Source organism: Calonectris borealis, chromosome 1 (genome assembly GCF_964195595.1).
Source record: "Calonectris borealis chromosome 1, bCalBor7.hap1.2, whole genome shotgun sequence".
NCBI lineage: Eukaryota > Metazoa > Chordata > Aves > Procellariiformes > Procellariidae > Calonectris > Calonectris borealis.
In genome coordinates this window covers 127,617,130-127,639,481 of record NC_134312.1, presented here as the reverse complement: position 1 = coordinate 127,639,481, position 22,352 = coordinate 127,617,130, and the positions used below count along the sequence as shown (strand labels likewise).

Sequence of the window (22,352 nt, the reverse complement as noted above, 5' to 3'; positions counted from 1 at the left end):
TGACTATTCTATTACACTGCATTATGGACACTGGCTGGGCTGTGGAACGCCCTTGGATGAAGGGACATTACTTCTGCCTGATGAGCCACTGAGCCCGCTCACAGACAGAAAGCTCTCTAGACAGCTCAGTGTGGCGTGTGCTAAAGGAACAGCACAGACCTTGGCGCCAGATGAGCCAAGCCTCAGAGCTGAGGCTTGAGGCAGAGGCTTGAGGCAGAGAAACTGCCCAGGAACAAGAGAATACTTGGTTCTACTTGCTGAAATGCAGAAAGCTGCAGAACTGACTGAAATAAAGGGCAGAAGCAAGAACCAGTCTTCACAGACACAGTAGAAGGGGGAACAGTTGTTCAGAATTTTTTAAATTCCTATTTCATCTTGTACCATCACTTTTTTATATTTAGTAAGGGAAGTATTCTTGTGATTTATTAAGAGCACAGGTGTGTGTGTTGAGCCTCCCCTTACACAGGTACCTCTGGCTGGAATTAGACATTGTCAGCCTTAAGAACCTGGGCTCCTTTATAACTACTCCAACCTTTCAAACTTTGTCGCAGCCAATACACTAGAAAAAACAAAACCAAACAGAATGATGTAAAGAAACCACATTATATATTTCCGGCTATCTGAAGTAGCTAAGCATAAAACAAGGAATGTTATCTGTTTATACAAGGCTTTGTTCTCTATTATTGGAAACCTTCCCCTACAATAATCTGTTAAAAACTTTGTTGTCATTTTAAGTTATAATTTCATTATATAATAATGTTATACTTCCATTATATATTTTATAGGTAAAGGAAAAAAGGCAGACTAACGTCTATTCTACCATCTTTGGCCTGAAGTAACAACCCTCTACTGCAGAGCAGAGCACAACAAAAAGCAATCAACCAGCTGCCATACATTGACTAAATTTTGCTAGTGGAAAATCTGAAAATAATTTCTTATTCTTTAGAATTTCTACATGTAAGGCAGTTTTATAATATTGTCCTTGATAGCTGATAAAGCTGTCTTTATTACAAAATACACAAATGTGACAGTACAACATCTTCTTTTTGCCTGCAGTTCAATTGATAGCTACTGTCTGGAACTTTTCTAAGTTCCGTCTTGGGTAGGGGAATTACAGCTTAATTAAAAAAGAATAAAAAAAGGTCATATGCTGCAGCCTCCCAGCAGTCTATAAGAGGCCTTACCATAATTACCATTGCAAACACATCAGCAACTCAACACATCAGCAAATCAACTGATGCTTTGCTTAATTAGGGGAGTAATATGGTCCACTGTATAGTACTCACTAGAGCTATCACTACTGTTCTTGGTTACCAAGTTCCCCAAATAATTCAGTAGTATTAACATTAACCTGTTCAGAGAGATAACTGAAGGTTTATGAAATGATAATGCTGAGGACAGCAGCCATCCACATCTGCATATGCAGAATCTGAATGCAGAAAATAGAATCATGATTTGAAAGAAAAAATATTGCCACTGCTCAGAAATAGTGGGTTTTTTTCACACCATGTGTCCTTGGAGAGAACTATTCACTTAAGCTCAGTGATGAACTTCTATAAGAAAGCAGCAGAAATCAAAAAAGAAGACCACTTGAAAAATTTGATCTTAATTAACTGTTGGAATAAAAGGTTATCAGTTAACAAATGCAATGACATATAGGAAGAATAGTCCCTGAGGGTAGAAAATTGCCTTGAGCATTTGGCTCAATGTCTCAAAAGGGATGATGAGGAAAAAGTTATATTAAAAGCTATGAAGGAGCACAAATACAACAATATCAATGGCCAAAAAAGTACTAAAATTGACTTAATCTCATTCGGTGCAGAGAATGGGCAACATTCAATAAATACAATATTTAATATTGTATTTTACTGTTATTGTTCAGTGTGCAAAGCTAAATCCTTGTCTCATTGAACTTTTTTTTTCAATGCTGAATAGAGGTTTTTGGTGGTTTCCCCCCAGCTCCCATACCCCAACACTTCAGCAACATCCACATATTCCTTCTATTTTACATGTGTTGGAACGAAAGACAAAATATACAATAGTTCAAGGCGACTGATTCACGATGTATAAGGCCTGATTTCTCAGGGTCCTATATAATAATTTAGTTCAAAGTATAGTTCTCAGTGAATCCAGTTGTATCCAAGCGCTCAATGCTTCATTGGTTTAGAGCTCAACATCTCACATAACACATCCAGACCTCAGAACATCTCTGAAAGATTACTTTGCTCAGAGGGAACCCTGTAATTGAGGTAAAGAATATTTCTGAGCAGTGCTCAACTGTTTTAATCATGGAACTGTCTTTCTGCAATCCCCTGCTCCTTTACTTAACACCTTTCACAAAAGCGTTCAGCTGCAGTGCTGATCTATGGAAGAAGAGAGATACGCAATAGGTTAGTAGAGCTATGCAACAGGCAGGGAAGAGAGAAAGGAAAAAGATGTGTAGCAGTAGTTGAATTGCTTCTCTCTCTCTCCTTACCCATAGAGTCATGGACAATTCAGAAAGACCTTCAGATACCCTCTCTCTGTCTACCTCCTAACTTCTGCAGTAAACAAATCAGCATTCACAAAAGCAACAGTCTCCTTTATCACACAGTCCAGACTTCCTTTTACAACAGGCTCATCCAGTTCACTGAAGGATATAAGGATACTAATTCTGTAATTAAAAGCTCTGTCATAATGTATGTACCTAAGACACTGAACTTACAATATTCCATGCAACCTGAATTCTACTGTTTCTCTACTTCCAGGCAGTTAACCTTAATAATACTGCTTTAACAGAAGGCCAACCTTTTTTTTGTGTGTGATTTCCATGGAATTTTTTTTTTTTAAGTAAACTTTTATAAAAGGAATTCCATCCCTTGGCAGTGCTACATGAAATGGGCAATTTGGTTTGGGAGATATTCACTGTCAGTTCAAAACAAAAATGTACAAATTCTGAACTCCGTCACTGCCTCTGAAGTGGCATTTTTGAGCCACCTACTTCAAACCATCCTTGTTCCAGCTTTATCTATTCACCATCACCAACCCTTCAGGTCAGACCCATTTTTCCTGGCAGCTGATTCTAGTTTCTACTACTTAGGTCTCATATGTCTCTGTGCTTACAGTGTTAGCTGTTAAAAATTAAGTATACCCTGAAAGTGGGGAAATGTATTATTCTGCAGAGATTTATAACTTGGTTAAATTTCAGCCCTTTCCTGAAATAACAATTATCCCCAGGCTAATTTAAAATCCCTTGAAGAACACAGAGGTGTGAGAGCTTTTAAAAAAATGGACTGTTCTTTTATAATACAGACAAAACAGTTAATTGCGTCCTAATCTGGTCTTCAGAAATAGATTAACTGCTTTGTCTGAAGTTTTTAATTCAACATGAGGGAAACACACCTGATCTACAATGTTTTCTCAAAACCATTACCTTTTGGTGAAGTTACGAAAAGTTCTATCATTATAAACACTATATGAACTTGAAGCAGAAGAGTTACACTAGTCATGAACTACTAGTATTACAAGGCTGTGTGCAATAGAGAGCTTTCCCCAGGAAAAATGCTAGAGTACTTGCTTTTCTGAAGCATCCTGTTATATAGCTACATGCTTGTTTGCTTAATAAGAAGAGAAATAAAAAAGACAATCACAAGCTACAAAGGTAGAGAACAAACAAGAACCAGAAATTGATAAGGCATATAACATCCTCAATAATGAAGGGGTGAAAGGTATAAACTTTATAGCTGCTACAAAAATTTTGCACTCACTTTATGGTAGGTTAATCTAGGTGCAAGACAGTGACAGTTTTAAAGAAGTGGATGGAAAAGGTAAAAATGTATACATAAAGCTTGATTTTTTTTTTTTTTATTTCATCACTGTATATATTGTGAGGGACTCTCTACTTCACAAGAGCTTACAGACGAAAAGGGGCAAACATGCTGGGTTCTCCAGAGGCTCTACCGGTGGGTACACTACTGATTTTAACTAAATCTGTCAGGGAAATATAATACAAATTATATAATTTTTTATTTTATAGTTACAGAACCAGTAATATTGGTAACTGAAAATGGAAACTGCATGCAACTAGCTGAGGTTAAAAATTGAGGTAAAAAAAATGAAATTAAGTACACAAAGATCATTTAAATAGCATTACATTTTCCAGGCTGCATACTCTTTCAATTCTTTATTTACAAGCACACTAACATATTTCCAGTTGCGTTTACTTAGAAGAGTAATCTGCAACCTGTGAGCCACGTACACAATGGATCCAGACATTACTGATTATGGGCCACCAAAATCAGCTATGAAAATAAGCCTGCTGTGCCTTAGAGTTTGCTTTTCAATTCTTGCAAGTACTATGAACTTCCATGGAATCTGTAGGTGCTAATTTATAAATCATGTAATTAGTTCTTAAAAAGGTGAGGATACTTTGGGCAATTGGACTTCTCTTGCTGAAGTTGTTCACATATTAGATCATCTCTCAGTATGTCTCACAAAAGATACCTGTGCTGTAAGAGAGCTGCTGGTGAAAAAAGAAAATATCACTAATGAATGTCTAGAAAAATAGCCAGAAGTCAAATCTAAGTATTTATATTAATACAGCTCACATTCCAAAACTAAAATCCATTAAATTCAATGAATAGTGACAATACTGTTTTTTCCATCCTCAGAAGATGAATGAAATGAAAGTTATTGCTGAATTTCAGCATAGAAGTCACATTAAAACAAATAAATGAATTGGTTTAAGACACATGTATGCAATGAACCTATAGATCTTTGAAAATGCATAGATTTTCATGCCGGAGTACTACTTTCCATTGAAGTCTGCTCCCTCAGATCAAAATCCAAATTACCAAACACACTGTCACAGAGGTACACAGGGAGCAAAAAGTCCTACAGTATAAAGACCAAAAGATAAAATAGCCTGCAACCACAAAATTTTAACACGCTTTCTTTGCAGAATTGCAACCATATAAACCTTAACTCAATTGACCTGTATTCTGCATTGCATTTAGCTTTATTTCCTGTGAATTTTAACCAGCAAAGGCAACTAATTAAGAAGCGTATTTTGTAAAACTTAACCCAAGCCATAACCTCAAACATATCACAGCCATAATCTATACTGTTTTCTAACGTAAGAAAATGAAGATAATTTCTCAGCTTATTTTAATCATTACAGCCAGCCACCTATCCTACCAAGCCATGGTAGTCCTCATCAGGATCCTCATTAAAGACCATCTAGTCTTCACAATAAGAATATTTAACTCCAAAACTCTTTTCATATATTCACACAGTACAATATCAAAATGCCTTCAAAAGCATCAATAGCAAGAGCAATTAAATATAAAGAGATACATCTACAATATGACTCTCTTTCTTTTGAGAAATAAAGACTGGGACAGGAGCCAATCAGTGGACATACTAATTAGTTTCTGTGAAGTTGAGGTTGAGGTCCTGGAAATTTCAGAGTATTCAATATTATGTGCTACCATAGTTGGAAGACATTATTAAAAAAGCTGGTTTTGCAAAGTCATCTAAAATCTTAAGTAGTCACATTTGCTTGAATAGGCTGAATACCCCATTCATGGCTCTTATGTGGTTTATCCTTATTACACTTAAACTTTTCCTAAATATATTTTAACTTCTATTAAAGAGGCCCTCCTTCTTCAACAGAAATCAATTCAAAGAATATATTTTCAATTTAAAATTAAAAGCTAACAAAAAAGCTGTTGCAGAAGAGGTGCGAATGATTTAATGTTTTTTTCAAATTCTGTAGTGTGACTACCTTGCTTGTAGCTACATGCTCTGAATAATAAATCAAAAGCTGGAAATGAGATGAAATGATAAGTAATCATCTCACAATAGGGTTTTTTTCCTCTTCTGAATGTGCTTCAGGTTTATAAATTGGGTAATGATACAGAAAATATTACAAATATTTTCAATAGATAATAAGAGCAGGAACTACCAAGAAGTATTTCTGGACATACTGAAAACTATATAAAAAACTTTGCTAAATGTTTACAAAGACAAACAACTGGATGGAAGAACAGGATAAAAATCCACTGAGGACTGTGAAATATAAAGACACCATCTCCAGCTCAGGAAATTTCTGAGCCACAAATCAGTGGAGGGTAGGTGAGAATACACAAATGTTTCAATACTTTTAATCAGTCATACCTCTTTTCCTGTTCCTATGTATCCATTATTGGTCATTGGTGGGAACAGGATACAATGCTGGAAGAAAAATCCTTTGCTCTCACTAATTTAAAATATTCTGTTCTCACACAGACATACTAGAGGCTCTGAAATTTATCTGGAGGTATACAAAAGCAGAAATTAGTGCATTTTTATGCTCCATACCTTAACATTAACTTGGCTATTTGTAAGTGATTCTGCAAAATTCCATCATATGGGAAACAGAAGAACTAAAGATGTCTAGATTACTACCAGTTATTCTTGCTTGAGCTATTTATTGACTGCATTCCTCTTCCACATTTCACAATTATACTGTCAATCTGGCTTTTTTTTTTCCCTCTTAGAATAAAGGAAAATGTGAAGTAGGAAATTAAAAAGTAAATAAAATAAATTATCTTCAACAAAAATAACTGCGTCTTTTTGTAATTGAAACAGAATATTGTCACTGTCGCTTCAGTTAGGAACTCTGGAGTAAAACTTTGCATTGTGAATTCACATGCAAAACCTAACATTTTAGGGTAATAGAAGCACCTCAGGAAACCTTAAAATAATCTGGTTTGTAGGTCAAATTTTTTTTGCTGCTTTGCACATGCTATTTTGAAATTTTTGGCACAAAAAAATGCTTCTGACCTACAAGAGAAATATTAATCCATGATTGCTATTTCAGGGATAATGTGTTTCTAGTTGTTTTATATATATATGTAGCATATATAATGAATTAATAGAATCCCATTATTTATACTCTTGCGGATACGAACTATACCCCATTGTTATTCTGAGATGATGAAACAAAGGCATCCTAAAATAGCTACATAAAAATATATTCTAAAGACCATTATTCTCTCACACATTTATGTTTGCAGTTCATATTAAATTATACCTCAGTTAACTGGCTAGAATATAAGACATGTTTATTAAGCAAAAATTTATCTGCAGTGAGGTCATTTGTGATGATGTGACCCGAATTTACCTTCACATTCTGTTAAGAGGGAATTTGCTTAATTAAAATTACTGCTCAGACATAATTACTAATGAGGTGGGCATGAAAGCATACTTCAAGAACAGTGAGTTACAGGATTCTAAATTCTCATTTAGAGACAATGTATAACTGATGTGTAACTTGTATAGCTGCTAAATTCTTTAACAGGTGCTGATAATTAAAAAATTGTCAGCTTAAAAAATACATTATAAATGTACTGTTTTGTAGCCATATTCTTCTCCACATTTGCTCTTTCTTCCTCAACACTTCCTTTTTATCTTCCACTTTTCCCCTTTCTAGTTGAGATCTAGCAAAAAGCAATTTCTTAGTTCTGGAATTGCAGACCTGTTGAGCTTTTTTTTTTTTTAGTTACATTCTCCTAGAACTAAATTAACTACTTTAGTTCTTCAAATGAGTATCAGAATGTCGAAACAGAATCCATACATATTTTATCAGACACTTTTGCCTGACATCCCTCATGTGGCAGAAAAGAATTACAGGTGCTTTACAGGTGAAATTTTGCCAAGCAATATTATACTTCCCCATATCATATAGAAATGTACTCATATTTAATAAAATGTCATAACACATTACTATAAACTGTAGGTATTAAATCACACATCCATTGCAGAGGCCATCATATATGTTCACAAAATGGGACAAAGCCAGAAACAAGGCTGAACAGTGAAAAGAGACGATAAAATTGGGAAAATTAGGAAGCTGGACATGAACGAGTTGTTAAAACTTAGTTTAAAAGCCATCAGTGTAGCAGAGAACAATTTTGAGAGTGAATTTAAAAGAGGCAAGAGAGCCAGGAGAAGACTAGAAGTAGCAAAACATGGCATGGTATAACAGAGAAAGCATTTACTTGGTGACGCAGAGAAGATACAAGAGCATTGTGATTAGGAACGTGGGTAGGAATAAATGAGGTCAGAGAAATAATTAAGTTAATTTTTAAGATCACAGATATTGGAAGGAAACTGAATATGTTCTGAAAAGGAATGGATAATTATATATGATTACCTTTTTAAAAAGGTAATCATACTGAAAAGTGCATAATGACATAAAGGGGCTGGAGTAACATACATCATATATTGTGCAGTGGAATTAATTTCTTATTCCTCACAATATTTGCAAATGTAATTCAGGTGGGAAAACCTATGCAAACATGTAGTCATTTATTGTTATCAGACCTCAATACCTTTCAGAATGGACACAATGTTGTAGAATCTCTATTTCTTGATCCTACTGTCAAATTCAAACTCAACAAGTTACTCCTAGTAAAATAATACTGAGTACAGGAACATTGCATTTCCCCTAATGGTTTCTACAAATAGCACACATTTCCACTAGCTTATTTTCTGTGCATATAATTAATATCAGCTTCTTTTCTATGAAATGCTGCTAGTGAAAAACATATAACATTGAAAAATTCATATTGTCTGTTTAAAAAACAAAACAAACTGTTTATAATTAGTGTTTTATATTGGGTTGGATATTCTTAGCTTAAAGCCTTCACCCTAAGACTAAGACAAATAATCAGGTTCAACATTTGCAAATTGCACTATCAACTAAAAAAACCTGTTTTATGAAATTATCGTATATACTCTTGCCTATTGATATGTAGTCTGGCATGTCCCTTAAAACACTTTTGCTTTAAGAGACAAGGTTCGTTTCTATTAAAAAGTTATGTTCTACTTCTGCTTTCAAACTTTTATAGCAGTGAAATGAGAAAATATTTTAAGTTGAATTAAAAGATGTGTGCCTCTTACTTCAGATAATCGAAACTTAAATAGTTCCTGTTGGTATGATGTACCACTACCAAAACATCTTTGTACAATTTACCAGGAAACTGAGTTGCATACAATAAAACCACCTAAAAAATTCTTCAAATATTTCAGTCAACAGCACTGTTCTGTCCAGCTAATCAAGGTAAATGAACCACTAGTCCCGTATGAAACAGCCCAGAGCTCACACATTACATTAGTTCACTCTTAAAAGTTAATTGCATTAGGTCACCAAGACCATAGCATTGGAGTCAAAGGACAGAAATGAAGAGGATAAATTAAAGGCTGGGCATTGATAGCCTTCTTGGTATAAGCCTTCGTGAATCAGCAGAGCAGTTGCATAACGAAAACAATAGCAATGAAAACTTACAGGAACTGTTCAAGAAGCAGACGAGTTTATGCATTTGTGATGCATGTAGCTTTTCTTTAGAGAAAAACTGAAACCATGACCTGATTAAGTTATGACTACTGGATGGCTATCAAATGATAACAATTGCTTCTGGAGCGGGCTGATCAATTACTACTGATCCAAAGGGAAAAGCAGCGACTCAGATCCCCAGACCACAAAAGACATCCAGGAAAGCAATGGAAAGTCCCTTTTTGAGTTCTGGCAATGTACTATCAGTCTAGACCTATCTCCTAGTCCCCTTCCTGGCCTTGAGAAAGGATAATCTACATTAGCAGAATGCTGCTAACTTTATTGAATGATCACCCTAGGGAAAAGTTACATTGAAGACTAAAAACAAACAAACAAACAAACCAGAAACCAAACACGTTTTAAATTAGCCAGGTTTTATGCAAAGAGACTCAATACAGTCACTCTGTAATGAAGATGCTATTATACAAGAGGGAAAAAACCAAGCTCTTTTCCTTAGACGATGTAAAAAGTAAAAAGTCAAAATTAATAATGAAAATGTTACTCTCTCCTTAGATGTATAACACCTCAACAATGAAGTTCACTTGTTAAGTGTATGGAATGTTAAGTGTATGAAACAAATAGCCAACAGGCTCTACTCAATAGAATAACATCTCAGCACAAACTACGTAGAAGCATAGTACGCACACAGGAAACATGCCACCTCTGCTATTAATCCCATAACAGACAGTCAATTTCTTGTTCCATCTCACCCTCCCTTTGTCTCACTGATAGTCTTTGACTTGCATCTGAAGCTGCTGCCCTCTGTATGTGATGCCCCTGACACAATCAGTGTACGCATGATGGTTGTTTTTTTTTTTTAAAGGAAGGAACATCTTTATAGCTTCTTATCTCTGCTTTTCCTCTCCCCCCGCCTTCTCCCTTTTCTGTTTTAGGTTTTTTGTTTGTTTCTGACAGACAATAGAATTATTTTTGGAATTTCTTTGTTAATACTCCAGAAGCAAAAGATCAGAATATAAAATGAAGACAGATCAATATTAGATTTGCTTTATTTGTGCAAAAAGATAAAACTGAAATTGAGATAAGTTCTCCGCTGAAAAAAAGCACAAGAAAAATATTTCAAACTAACAGAGAGAAGATTTTCTATCAAAAAGAAAGGCAGGAAAACTTATTTTATATACTTCTAGACCGAAGAAATATCAATCCTAATATGCAAGAAATGGCAGCTCAGAAGCTGACACAAACAATGTACTGGACCACCAGTACATAAGTCAATTGCCATTTTGTTCAAATGAAGATGAAAATGCAGTTTTGGTAGAAGCTGCATATATTGTTATGTTAGCTGCGATGCTAAACACCAAAGAGAGAAATAAATGTGAAAGATCATAGTAGAAATAAAGAAGGTAGAAAAATACAAGCCTGGAAGATTGTCTATATAAAATATCAACACATTGTATTTTCATCTGTCTATGCTTTTTGTGGTTTAGACTCCCTTTAAACACACATGCAAATTCCATTTAAATTAATGGGAGCTATGCTTTAAAGTTAAAACATTCTCTTGAACAATGACACATAAAATATGATCTTTATTCTTAAGTCTTATTCATGCTTGGGAGGTAAACATACTTTATTTTAATATATTTTAATAATTTTCCAAATGACTTGTAAAACACTTTGCAGAACTCATTCTATAAGAGTTCTACTCTTTTGTATTAATAACTTTGATCTTTTAACACCATAAGCAAAATTCCATTCTCTACCCTTTTGAAAAAATATATATTTGTTTTTTAAAGTTTGATGCCTCACTAGATCATCCACAGTTTACTTAAAGCACCGTTTCCACTCTAATGACATCACTATCAGGCAACTAAAATTTCCTTTTGCATTTTTAAGAATGTTTTACTCCATCAAAATATATGTATTATTTCTTTGCTACAGCAAACTAAGTTCTAATAAAACAAATGTTTTCTGTGGAAAGAGTGTGGGTAAATTCCAAACACCATATTGTCCATACAATTTTTATATTTTTAAAGTTCTCATTTTTGCTATGGTTTACTGTGCTTTCAGGACTGGAATTTCTGAAGAAGGTTTGAACATCTAAAGAAGTGTCTGTTCCCCCCGGTTCCAAATGTATTGTTCTTTTAAAAGGTATTATCTCATCCTACTTCTCCCCTTAGCTCACTGATCACCTCAGGCTAACACACCCATAATAATGATATTGCTTAGAATATTTTTAAATGTCAGAAAGCTATAAAGCAAAATTCCTTAATATTATTGTATATACAGAGACAAATGCCTTTGCTGTTTGGAATGAACGTGGAAAAATCTATTAATATCTCCCTGTGTACCCTTGTACCTGAAGTCTGTTCAGGCACACCAAAACCACGAAGTAGATGTTGTGGTATCTTAGAGGGAGAGTTTTCTACACAGGCATTACAATACAGTTTCTATTGCATCAAAATCACTGGGGGGAAGAAAGAAACCAGCATTGTGATGATCAGTAGAGATAAGCAATCTGGCCTTTCCAAAGGTCAGTACTTCAGGCAAACATGCAGACCCGTCTGCCATACAAATGTGAATTAACAAACAATCCATGGCATTTCCTACAGACCCTGAAAACATACAACTCTAATGCTATTGTTATAAATACAGGGTAAAAAAATGGTTATCCCCTTTCTCACAGTGTAATGATTTGGGCAAAAGGACAATCAGGAAACAGAACCTCCCATTGATTTCCTATGGGAGTGGGCACTTTGTTCATTCACTTCTCAAAATCCATCTTTTGCATTTTAAACACAGAACCATTTGCCGTGCACCAACAATATTTTAGATTTTACCATGAAGAATATTATATGCACCTGAGGGCACAAAGGTTTTATCCACAGAAATCTTACCATTTTCTAATAGAGTAAAACATGAAGCTAATTAATTCCTCAAAGTTACAGCTACACTTGGGCCCAGGCATTTCAAGGGCACAATGCATATCCTGTACACATTTTTTTAAGCTATCTTATTTAAAAATGCTATTAAGTTTTACTTTAGCTAAATAAAATTCAACCATGTGATGGTGTAACATGGGATAGGAAATTTAGTTAAATTATACAAAAGTAGTGCAAATAACACTCACCAGAAGTAGTTCTAACTAGAAAATGCAATCCTTATTGTTTTCATCATATTCACATACATTTAACCAACACTTCAAGTAATCCTCTGAAAGCTATTATATGTTAAAATAAATGTCTGCTCTGACATTCTGCAGAAAATCAGGCAGAGAAAGCTGAGGTGAAGCTACTGGGGTCAAGGAAGCTTCTCTCGGTGATGAGGGGCAGCAAAGACATTGAGAAAAAAGAGGCTCTGGAGCAAGCTTTCTCTCCTATTCCTGAGCACGTGAACAAAATGTGCTGTTGCTGCTTCATCAGCATTGCAATATTTCTTTGGGTTTGTTTTTTTTTTTTTCCCCCCCTGGTGTTATTGATAATTCTCAGCTGGAGGCATGAAAATATGGTTAGACTAACATATGAAGTAGACAATCTCATCTTTGCTGTCTTTTTTATTTTATTAATGTCAAATCTAGATAAATTAGTACAAAAAATTGTTAATAAACTAAGTTTTAAAATAAAGGAATGCTATCTGAAATTATGAAAATTTTATCATACTATTGAGAAGTTCACCTGATATACAGAAACTAGTAACAATGTAATAATAATACTGTTTAGAATGATGCTATAGTTTTATCTCTGGACAAAAACTTTAAATTGCTTTTGTGTGGTAAAGTCTTCTGTCGATTTGAGAGGTTTTCCAAGAGATAAGAGTTCTATCTTCATTTTTTTGCATTTCAAAGATTTAACTAGGTGTAACAAAAAAGTGCAAAGTGTTAACCGATCTTTTAAATCAGATGAAATAACAAAGGTGAATACTCAAGTAAATGCAGTAGTTCTATATATGGAGTTGAAACCCATGCTCAGTACAACTTTCAAAATCACTGAATGCATAAGTTAAGTATTAAAATGTTTGACAGCCTCCCTGTTATTTGACTATTTGTATTTAAATAGAACCCAGCATTCCCACAAAGGATTGATACAGTAACAATCTAAGAGGAAATGGTAGTCTCATCTTTGACAAAATTATATTTAGAAGAGATAGAGAAAGTAAGAAAGGAAGTATTATTGCTACTTTTTTTTTTCTTTTTTCTTAATAAGCCTTAAAAATTTGAAGTTCCAATGCCCAGGAGCCAAAGTGAGGAAATGAACAGGCATCTTGCATCTCAGTCCACTCAAGAGCTCCTGTGACTGTGTATAATGAAAAGGAACAAGCAAATCATAATGATTAAGGTTCATGTGCAGATGCAGATAGCCTTGATTTAGATACTGCCATGAGTTTCCTACATCAGAAGAGTTAGACAATAGTACACCATCAACTTATTGCATGAATACCGAAGATGATAGATAAACAGTCGATTGCTTGCTTTCTCAGTCTCAGACTAAATTCTCCTTTCATATTTGCATAAAGTGAAAGACCTTTCTTAAGGGCTTGAAATGCGGATGCATAATGACTTCTGAAGTTGTACGAATCCTCAAGTTTCTTCAATTTCAGTCCTGATATTAGGAAAAAATTAACACCAATCTATCTAGCAGTAAGGATTTTCAGTAGCATTTTGTTCTACATTTTATCGAGCCCTTCCCTCGCATCAAATCCACTGCTGATATAAGCAATTCTGCACTATTGCCTAAACTCTAGAGGCCAGGAGGGGAATTCAAATCTATTAGATAACATATTATGGATATAAAAAACAATCAAATGTTTACAGTAAATGAGTGTAAGTGTCCTCATTTGCTGTAGCTACATCCATTTTTGACATATCACACACACTTATTAATAACCTTACATTCAAGAGACTCAGTGGCACAAAATAGCTTAAATGAACGTTTTAAAATGTTAGATATCCTTTTTATCTTACTGTATGCCTTGAAAATCAAGCTATTTAAAAACTGTAGAAAATGGGTTTCTTTTCAGAACAAGAGAGGCAAAAATACTTAAAATTGCAAAATTCTTTCAGTGAAAATTTTTATTTTTAGCAGTTAATGTTTTCACTCACATTCATGAGTTTTCTAATTTGGCAATAACATATTTTCTCTACAGATTAGAACTTGTGTAACAGACTTCTTTAAAAAAAATACAAGCAGTTGTTCTATCACCATTCAACTTCAAAATTAAGAATCTCTTGGGAAGTGTGCTTTTCAAAAAAATACAGATGAAACAAAATAACACTGAAGCTAGTTAAAAACATCTGAAAAATAACTTATAAGAAAAAAGAATCAAGGACAAAGTGTGTTATTGAAAGTACATACAGTTCTCTGTTCAGAAATAACATTCACTAATAATCTAATCAGGGAATGACCTGTATAACTTTTCCATGTTTCTAACAATTACAAAACCCAGCTTTTAAAGTAATTCCAATCAAAGTCACCTATGACAAAATGTTTTTGTTCTTTGATATTGCCAACCACATATAGGTAAACTTATATGATTATTAGATTATCAATTTATTCAGATTTATTAGATTAAATCTGAATATACATCAGATAAAGATATATTTTATCTAGGATTTTTTACCTTCTGAATAACACATTACCCTTTTTTATTAGTCAGCAAGGAACAGTCTAATAATTCAGATGGGATGCACCTCATGGCATTTCTAGCATTCCTATGTTTAAACAAGCTTTATAGCTATTTTAAGTAAGAAATCATAGTTGAAAAAGTCTTACATAAAAAATAAAAAATTCTCTCATATGATTTTTAAGGTCAATTAAAAGGTAAGTTAAAAAGAGATGGAAAAGTCAATAAGTAATTGCTTTTTATGTCAAACTCTAAAGAAGTGTCATTACCTGTTGGAGGTGAAAACATAGCTTAATTAGTGAATACGAACAGGTATGTAAACAGGCACATGTACAGGCAGCAGATAACTGTGCATTGGTGTGTGGAGCATGGGCTGCTGAATGTCTGAAATTGCACTTCTGAGCCCTGAGGAAGGTTGTTGCTACTTGCTAGCAACCAGTAGGGGCTTGTTGTAAATTTTGATAACAAATGGTCTACACAAAAGCAGCATGTTCTGAATCCTCCATTAATGAAGAGGCATGAGACAGAAGCACCAATTAAGAGGCTGATCATGAGTTGTGCTTCTGCACATAGACTGTTTAGACTGGGAAAACTGGGGGCTTAGGGTTATGGAAAGAAGAGCTGCTGATGAAAAGAAGCATCCTGAAAAGAAGAATTGGTGTCAGGGAAGAGAATGAAGTTTGGAAGTAAGATGGAGAAGATGCTGACTAGAAGACAGGTCCTGGAAGTGGGACAAGATTCTGTAGATCAGAGAATCAGAGAATTATAGAATATCTTAAGTTGGAAGGGACCCAAGAGGATCATCGAGTCCAACACCGTGCTCCTTGGATCAATATTAGAAACTGCTCTGATAAAACATTTTTGGAAAAAATTAGAAAGTAAAACTATCATTCTTCTTGGTCAGATGTTCAATGAGATGAAGCAATATAACAAAACCAAAGACTTTTTTAAATATAAAAGAAGCAAAAGGGTAATTTTAAACAGGAATTTTGAAATGTCTCAGAAAATTAACTTGAGGATCCCTTTTTTCTAAGTGAAGTCAGACAGACTGTCTCATTACAGAGACTGCATGCAAGACAAAATACAGAGCTGCAAAGTCAGGAAAGCCTTCTGTAATTGCTGAGCAGTAACCGCCATCTGAACCCTGTCAACATAAATATTTTCTCTTGGGCCTTTCTTAATGTTAATACAGGGAATTCAAGGATTTAGGTTTGAGAAGTGGATTCCTATCCTAAGATCTGCATGAATTTATGAACACTTTCTAAGTAAACAAGGGAAAGGAGGAAAACTTTTCCTGAGTGTTAGCAAAAGAACTACTATTCTACTATTAGCAACAGCATTTAAAAAGGCTTAACTGCTTCAACCAGAAGTGGTCAAGCACAGACCAAAAAGCAAGAAGGCACTGAGTGAACCGGTTGGCAGAACAATGATTTTTTTTGAATCTGAGATATGTCACAGTTAAGCAAAGCAAGACTTGTCAGGCCAAAATTTGTGCAACTAGAATACTAGGCTTTGCAAGCATACTACTGAGCGACAGAGTAAGAATTCAGAAAGGAAGGGTGAATTTAAAGACACACAGGTTGTGAAGGTATTAGGAAGTGGGAAGATGGGGAAAGTGAAGTGAAATGTGATATAGAAGAATAGACAAGAGTAGAAGATCGAAGGGAAAGGACTTTGAAAGATGATGGTGTAAGAGGAAATGTTGTTTCTTCTTGCCAATACAGAGCTCAGAGAATCATAGCTCATTTCATTTTTAAAATTTCCAACAATATGCAGTAAACGTATGGCATATATGGCCAAATTTTCAGGATAACAGCCAAAATCTGTGGAAGAAAGTCTTATTTCATTTATTTTTCTTCTGAGTTCCAGTTGGCTCATGCTTGGACTACAAAATCTACTGGACCATTCTTCCAAATGTAGAACTTTAAAAATATCACCCAAAATATCTATGACATTTAAGATCAATCTTAGCAGCTAGAACCTCTAGAGAGAAGCAGGTGAAAGACTTTTTGTTAATAGTTTCTATGTATCATCTTTTGATTACCCTGAAGAAATTATAATATTCAAGTCCTGTAAGATGGAAGTTTGTAGAGATCTGAAAAGAAACAATGACTTATACATTTCATCAGAAGACTAACACACTTAGTGAAAATCTTGCTTCTTAATGTTAGCACCTAAGATACCGTTACAGACCACAGTAAACTAAATCTACAGAAACTTTTTGTTGATAACTAAGAGGGAAATGAGAGACAGCTTCCTAAACTTTATAAAATCCAAGGAAAAAAAAAGTTGACTTCGTCTTGATTTCTTTAATTCAGTCCCCTAGAGAAGTAGATTTTACTGAAAATCCTACAGGCAGTTGCAATACCAATACTGGTATTCCAAAATCGTAATACAGCTGGCAGGAAATTGGAAGGCTACTAAGAATCGAAAAGGAAATAATATTTATTTGATTTAGTTAAAATAGATGGGATTATTAAGGTATATCAGCTTCAGATATCTAGAGAAAAAATTATCAATCACTATTCTACCAGGATTATAAATTTGTTCTAATAGTTAGATGATGGTTGTTCTTCAAGAAACACATGGCTAGAGGCAAAAAAAATCATTACCACCGATTAAAAATTGCATATATTGAATTGGCATATTAATTGGTACTGTTTGCAATTCAAGTTTATCTTGATGATAATATGACTGTGTCTGGGGATTTTCACTTAGGATTTTTAAGTGAATGCTTTTCATTTGTTAATGTTTGTTGTGGCTCTAGCACAATAGAGACCAATTCCAGTTAGGTCTTCAGATTTCTGCCAAATCTGCAGACCTAATTCTACCAGAATTATAATACTATAGTAGTAGTTATTGCATAAGTATAATAGCCAAAGCTTCCAAATTCAGGAAGATGAGATCTGAAAACTGGAATGCAAGGTGAGGACTGAATAATAGAATGATATTTTCTTACTACGTTTTAACTGTGTTTTGTAGAATTGACTTCAATTATATCAGCTTGTACATTATGCTTGATGGTGGAGGTGTTGACGGTCGATCACAATAAAAGTAGCTCAAGAAAAAAAAGCTATATCATGACTCTCCATTCTTCTCAATTATCAGTATAGTATCTAAGTAGAACAAATCAATTATACCAGCTTTAAACACTTTGTTTAAAAGCTGTATTAATTATCACTGCAACACATTCGATGTTAGTATAATGTAGCAGGGCTCATGCTTATGTGCACAGGATTTTTTTGCTGGAGTATTTAAAGGAAGTCATTATTCAGTAAAATACCTATCACTTGAAGAGTAGAGTTGGAAACATGGTGTTGAATTAAAGGGTAATTTTGCAATAAATTTTTAGAGGTTAGACAGAATTAAGTCTCCACAGAAGAACTCATACTGTAGCGCCAAATACATGCAGAGTAATGAAAGGAAAGTATGTTGCATTACACAATATGACCTTTGGCTCTCACACTTGTCAAAAGTTATAAAAATCTGACTACTGAAATGCTCATTATAAGGATTGCTTGAAACAAGTTTTGTTAAACTACTGCAGCTATTTAAAAGTCAAAAAAACCAAACACAAAACCCTAACCTGAATGTTGGTATGGTGCTGTCTGTGATAAATGACCAGCTGTTATCATCTAATAATCCAGGTCATATAAAGAATATTAAATTTAATGTTTCCTTTCTCTTCTGTCCAAGTACAGTAACCTCTTGAAAAATATCATCACCCACTATTTTCTTTAATAGATATGAGGGTTAGGAAAAGCAACAGAAAACCAATGGTTCTTGTTTTTCTATAATCAAACCTGAGACAGAAATATAATAATTAGGTGCCAAATACAGCTTATGTTTGGCTTGTTCTTCTAATACTCTTTTAAGGCAATATATGTACTATTTTCAAAAATGACGTAACAAAGGAAGCTGTTCAAAATTCTAAAACAGTGGTGTTTGAATGCTGTTCATCCCTAACAATCAGCATAACACCTATTGCCAGCCATGCTGAAATACGCAGTAAAAAGTAACCACTCAACAGATGCTAAAAAAACCCTGGAAAAATAGGTCATCAAGATTCGGTACAAGCAAAATGCACAAACTCTCTCACTCCAAGCACAAGCTTAATAAAACAGTTTTTAAAACAAATTACAATATTGACAGACCTGTGGAGGAACCTGCCTCCTTTTTTGGTCAGGGGATGTGACATACACAGCTTGCGTATAAGCGTAACTTTTGAACCGCGGTTTAGGAGAAGGTGAAGGTCCCTGGGGTACACTGACTGTGATCTACGAAGAAGAAATTAGAGGTGGAAAGAACAGACATATGGATAGGAGCATGGATTATAGAAGTAAAGTAATGACTTTAAGAGTAAGTGAAGAAAAAGTAGGAAGGTCATCACCAGTTATATTTTTCAAGGAAAGCTCTCATTTAATCTGTCATCCTTTACAAAAGCAACAAACTGTCAGGACTCAATACCGGCAGAATACCAACGTAAATTGAAAGTTCTTTATAATTTACAAGCAAAGGCTCAAAAAACAAGTGATCTTCTAGTAAATCCTGAATAAACAGAGCAAATATTCATCTGCTCAGTACTCTGAGCATTCCAAAAGCAAGACACAGATTAAATTCAGACAAGTAAACTAGGCCTAAAATCCACTAAAACATCAGCGGAGACTGATGATTTCAGTCAAAAACATAACTGACATAGCAAGCATAAATTAATTCCAAGTATTACATGAGCTTTTTAAGAGGCCAACCATGAGCTGAGAACAGATGCTCTTAAAATACAAGTCAGCATAAATAAAATGCTAAAAAATTAAAAATGTGTCATGAATATGGAGAAATCTCAACTGCTATTCTCTAAAAAAGGTAAAAAAGTTTCTACATGTCTGCGTTTAAATGTAAAACCTTCCCCAGCTTCTCTGTTCTTCCTTGTGGTGCCCTTCCACAATCAAAACACCCGGTGCTGTAAAATAGAAGTGCAAAGCACTTATTTGGTGAATACAAAACAGCCCGGTGCAACGTGAAAAGCAGTACGAAAGTATAGTTCATGCAGACAAGTACATTTGACTTGCCTGTGGTGAAGAGGCTTTGTCCATTATGCCTGTGGTTTTTTTTCCATTGGCCACCTAACATGAAACTTATGGGGTAGGTAAGGGAAACAACCACTTTAGAGCAGCAAGATGAAAGCAGAAAAGTGAAACAACTCACTTCTTGTGAAAAATGCTGTTGATGATGCATTTTTATGTGCTCTTCTCTAGTGATCCTTGAGTGTCGTGGCAACATCTCCACCTCCCTGATGGCTTCCATGGTGACTTGCTGGGGCAGAACTTGGAAGAGGGAAGTCACGTACATTAAGATGGACTTCTTATCTGGACATGCAGTTGCAACGTCTGGAAGGCAAATTAACATGCATCGTTTCGGTTTCCACATTAGACATGAGAAATAGCCAATCAACTTCATGGAAAGTTGATAGACTAATGAGCAATATATTGTCCCCCTGAGTTCTCTAGAGACTAATTAGAACCTTACAATCAGTTCCAAAATTACAGATTAAACTTGCATACCAATGAGAAAGAGCCAAAGTTTATAAAGGCAACTGTTATCTCATTCAACATCAACTTTCTGTCTATATTTCTTTAGTCAAAATTCACATAGTATACAGTTTGACACTGTGATCCTCATTAAGCAGGACTAGACATAGGAAAAGGTGTATTTTCTTGTGCTGTATAAATACTGCAGTTAAAAAAAATGGCAAGCTCATTTTCAAAGTTGTACCTTTTATGTTCTCTTCACAGCATTTAATCATTGGAAGCAACAATGACGTAGGGGGAAAAAAAAAATTTACAGGTTTTTCTAGTGAATGGGTTCATACAAAACAACTACTGAAGCCAACCTCTAATTAGCTACATAGCTTTTATATTCTACTTAGTCTTATATTCTTCTCGAAGTCTGTAGAACATCTAAGGAACATGGTATTCACAAACATTAAAATACATAATAGAACAACTCTTTAAAAAAAGCCCTGTAAACTCTCTGTGGACTTTAGCAGTAAGTACAAGAAACTTTGCATGAACACAAAGACAATTTCAGGTTTTGCACATAGCCATGATATACATCAGCAGGAAAAGTGGTTTACCCGACTCAACATTTCAAGTCAATAACGATTTGTAAAAATGCAAGGCATGTGGCAGCTCTTTGAAGTAGTTACTTTGTTACTTGGCATTGATGTTTATCTCCTACACTCAGTCTAGTGAATCAAGATGTAAAAAGACTGTTGTATTAATTTATCATTAATTCCATAAGCATTTTAACATGAGTGCTGGCAGAAAGCCAAGAGCTATGAGTTTTTACTGTCCTAGATCAATCCTGGCCTAACTAAGATTTCAGTTCAGAAAAAAAAAAAAAAAAAAAGAAAAAGAAAAAGAAATCAACTAATATATTCTGGCAGACTCATTAACGCTACAGGGTGGCATCTCATTCTCTATTCCTAGAATGCAGTATACATGAGAGAAGGCACGTTATGTTAAAAGCTTCACATATATTTGGAAATTAAGAAGAGACGTCCTATCAATATTTTTGCTTTGGCTTTCTGACCTATCTCCATACCTTTGCTTGATACATTATGAAAGAGAGCTGAAGGTTTAGTTCTACTTAGAATTGGCTGGAAACGGCATGTTCCCTCCAACATCCCCACCATGATAAGATCTATTTTCTTGGTGGCCACAGTATATAGCATATGCTCATTTAAAAAAAAAAAAACGCATGAATTTTCCAAATCAAGTCACACTACAGCCCTTGGTCTCCCCAGGCTTCACTTCTGTGATAGAATTCAGCCCAGGAAGTATTTTGCTATCATCATCTTCTTGTCTTCTCATTAATATTTTAACACCATTTTGTTATACTCGGTGTCCACTAGTAATTGATGTTTACAAGAATATCCATGCCTTTACACAAACAAGAGTATGCACTGAAAGAACAGACATTAGTGCCAGTTGTCATTTTTCCATTTGTTGTTCATTATTTCCCTTTTCAAAATGTTCTGGTAATCAAATAGGCAAAAACCTTATCATTTATCTACACAAATATCTCACACAATAAATAAAGCAAGTACCTTGCAAACAATATACATGCCAAAAATTGTTTACCCATTCTACCCGACAAATAAAAAGTACATATGCAGCTGTCAGAATCTACCGGCAAATAGGAAAAGATTTAATTACTTAATCACAACAAATAGCTAAACAACCATTGTTGCAAAGCCTGGAATATCAATCTGCCTCTCAAAATTTTTTTTTTGCAGGCTCTTGAATTATCAGAGCAGAAATTACTTCTGTTATCCTGTCCTATGCATTTGCCTTCATATTTTTTTCTTTTTGAATCCTAGTCTAATGTATTGTCTTTACCACCATTAAGACTGATGGATATT

General features: G+C 34.6%; 1 protein-coding gene across 2 annotated transcripts in view; it reads right to left on the bottom strand.

Annotated features, from left to right (window-relative positions):
* DMD (dystrophin) overlaps positions 1 to 22,352 on the bottom strand; it is a 1,244,291-nt gene that overhangs the window by 852,322 nt on the left and 369,617 nt on the right. For both annotated transcript variants that reach the window (XM_075174519.1, XM_075174510.1), the window contains exons 8-9: positions 20,135 to 20,316; positions 19,087 to 19,209 (exon numbers count right to left, since the gene is read on the bottom strand). In XM_075174519.1, the coding sequence (XP_075030620.1) occupies positions 19,087 to 19,209; positions 20,135 to 20,316 (305 nt within the window). The remainder of the gene's footprint in view (positions 1 to 19,086; positions 19,210 to 20,134; positions 20,317 to 22,352) is intronic.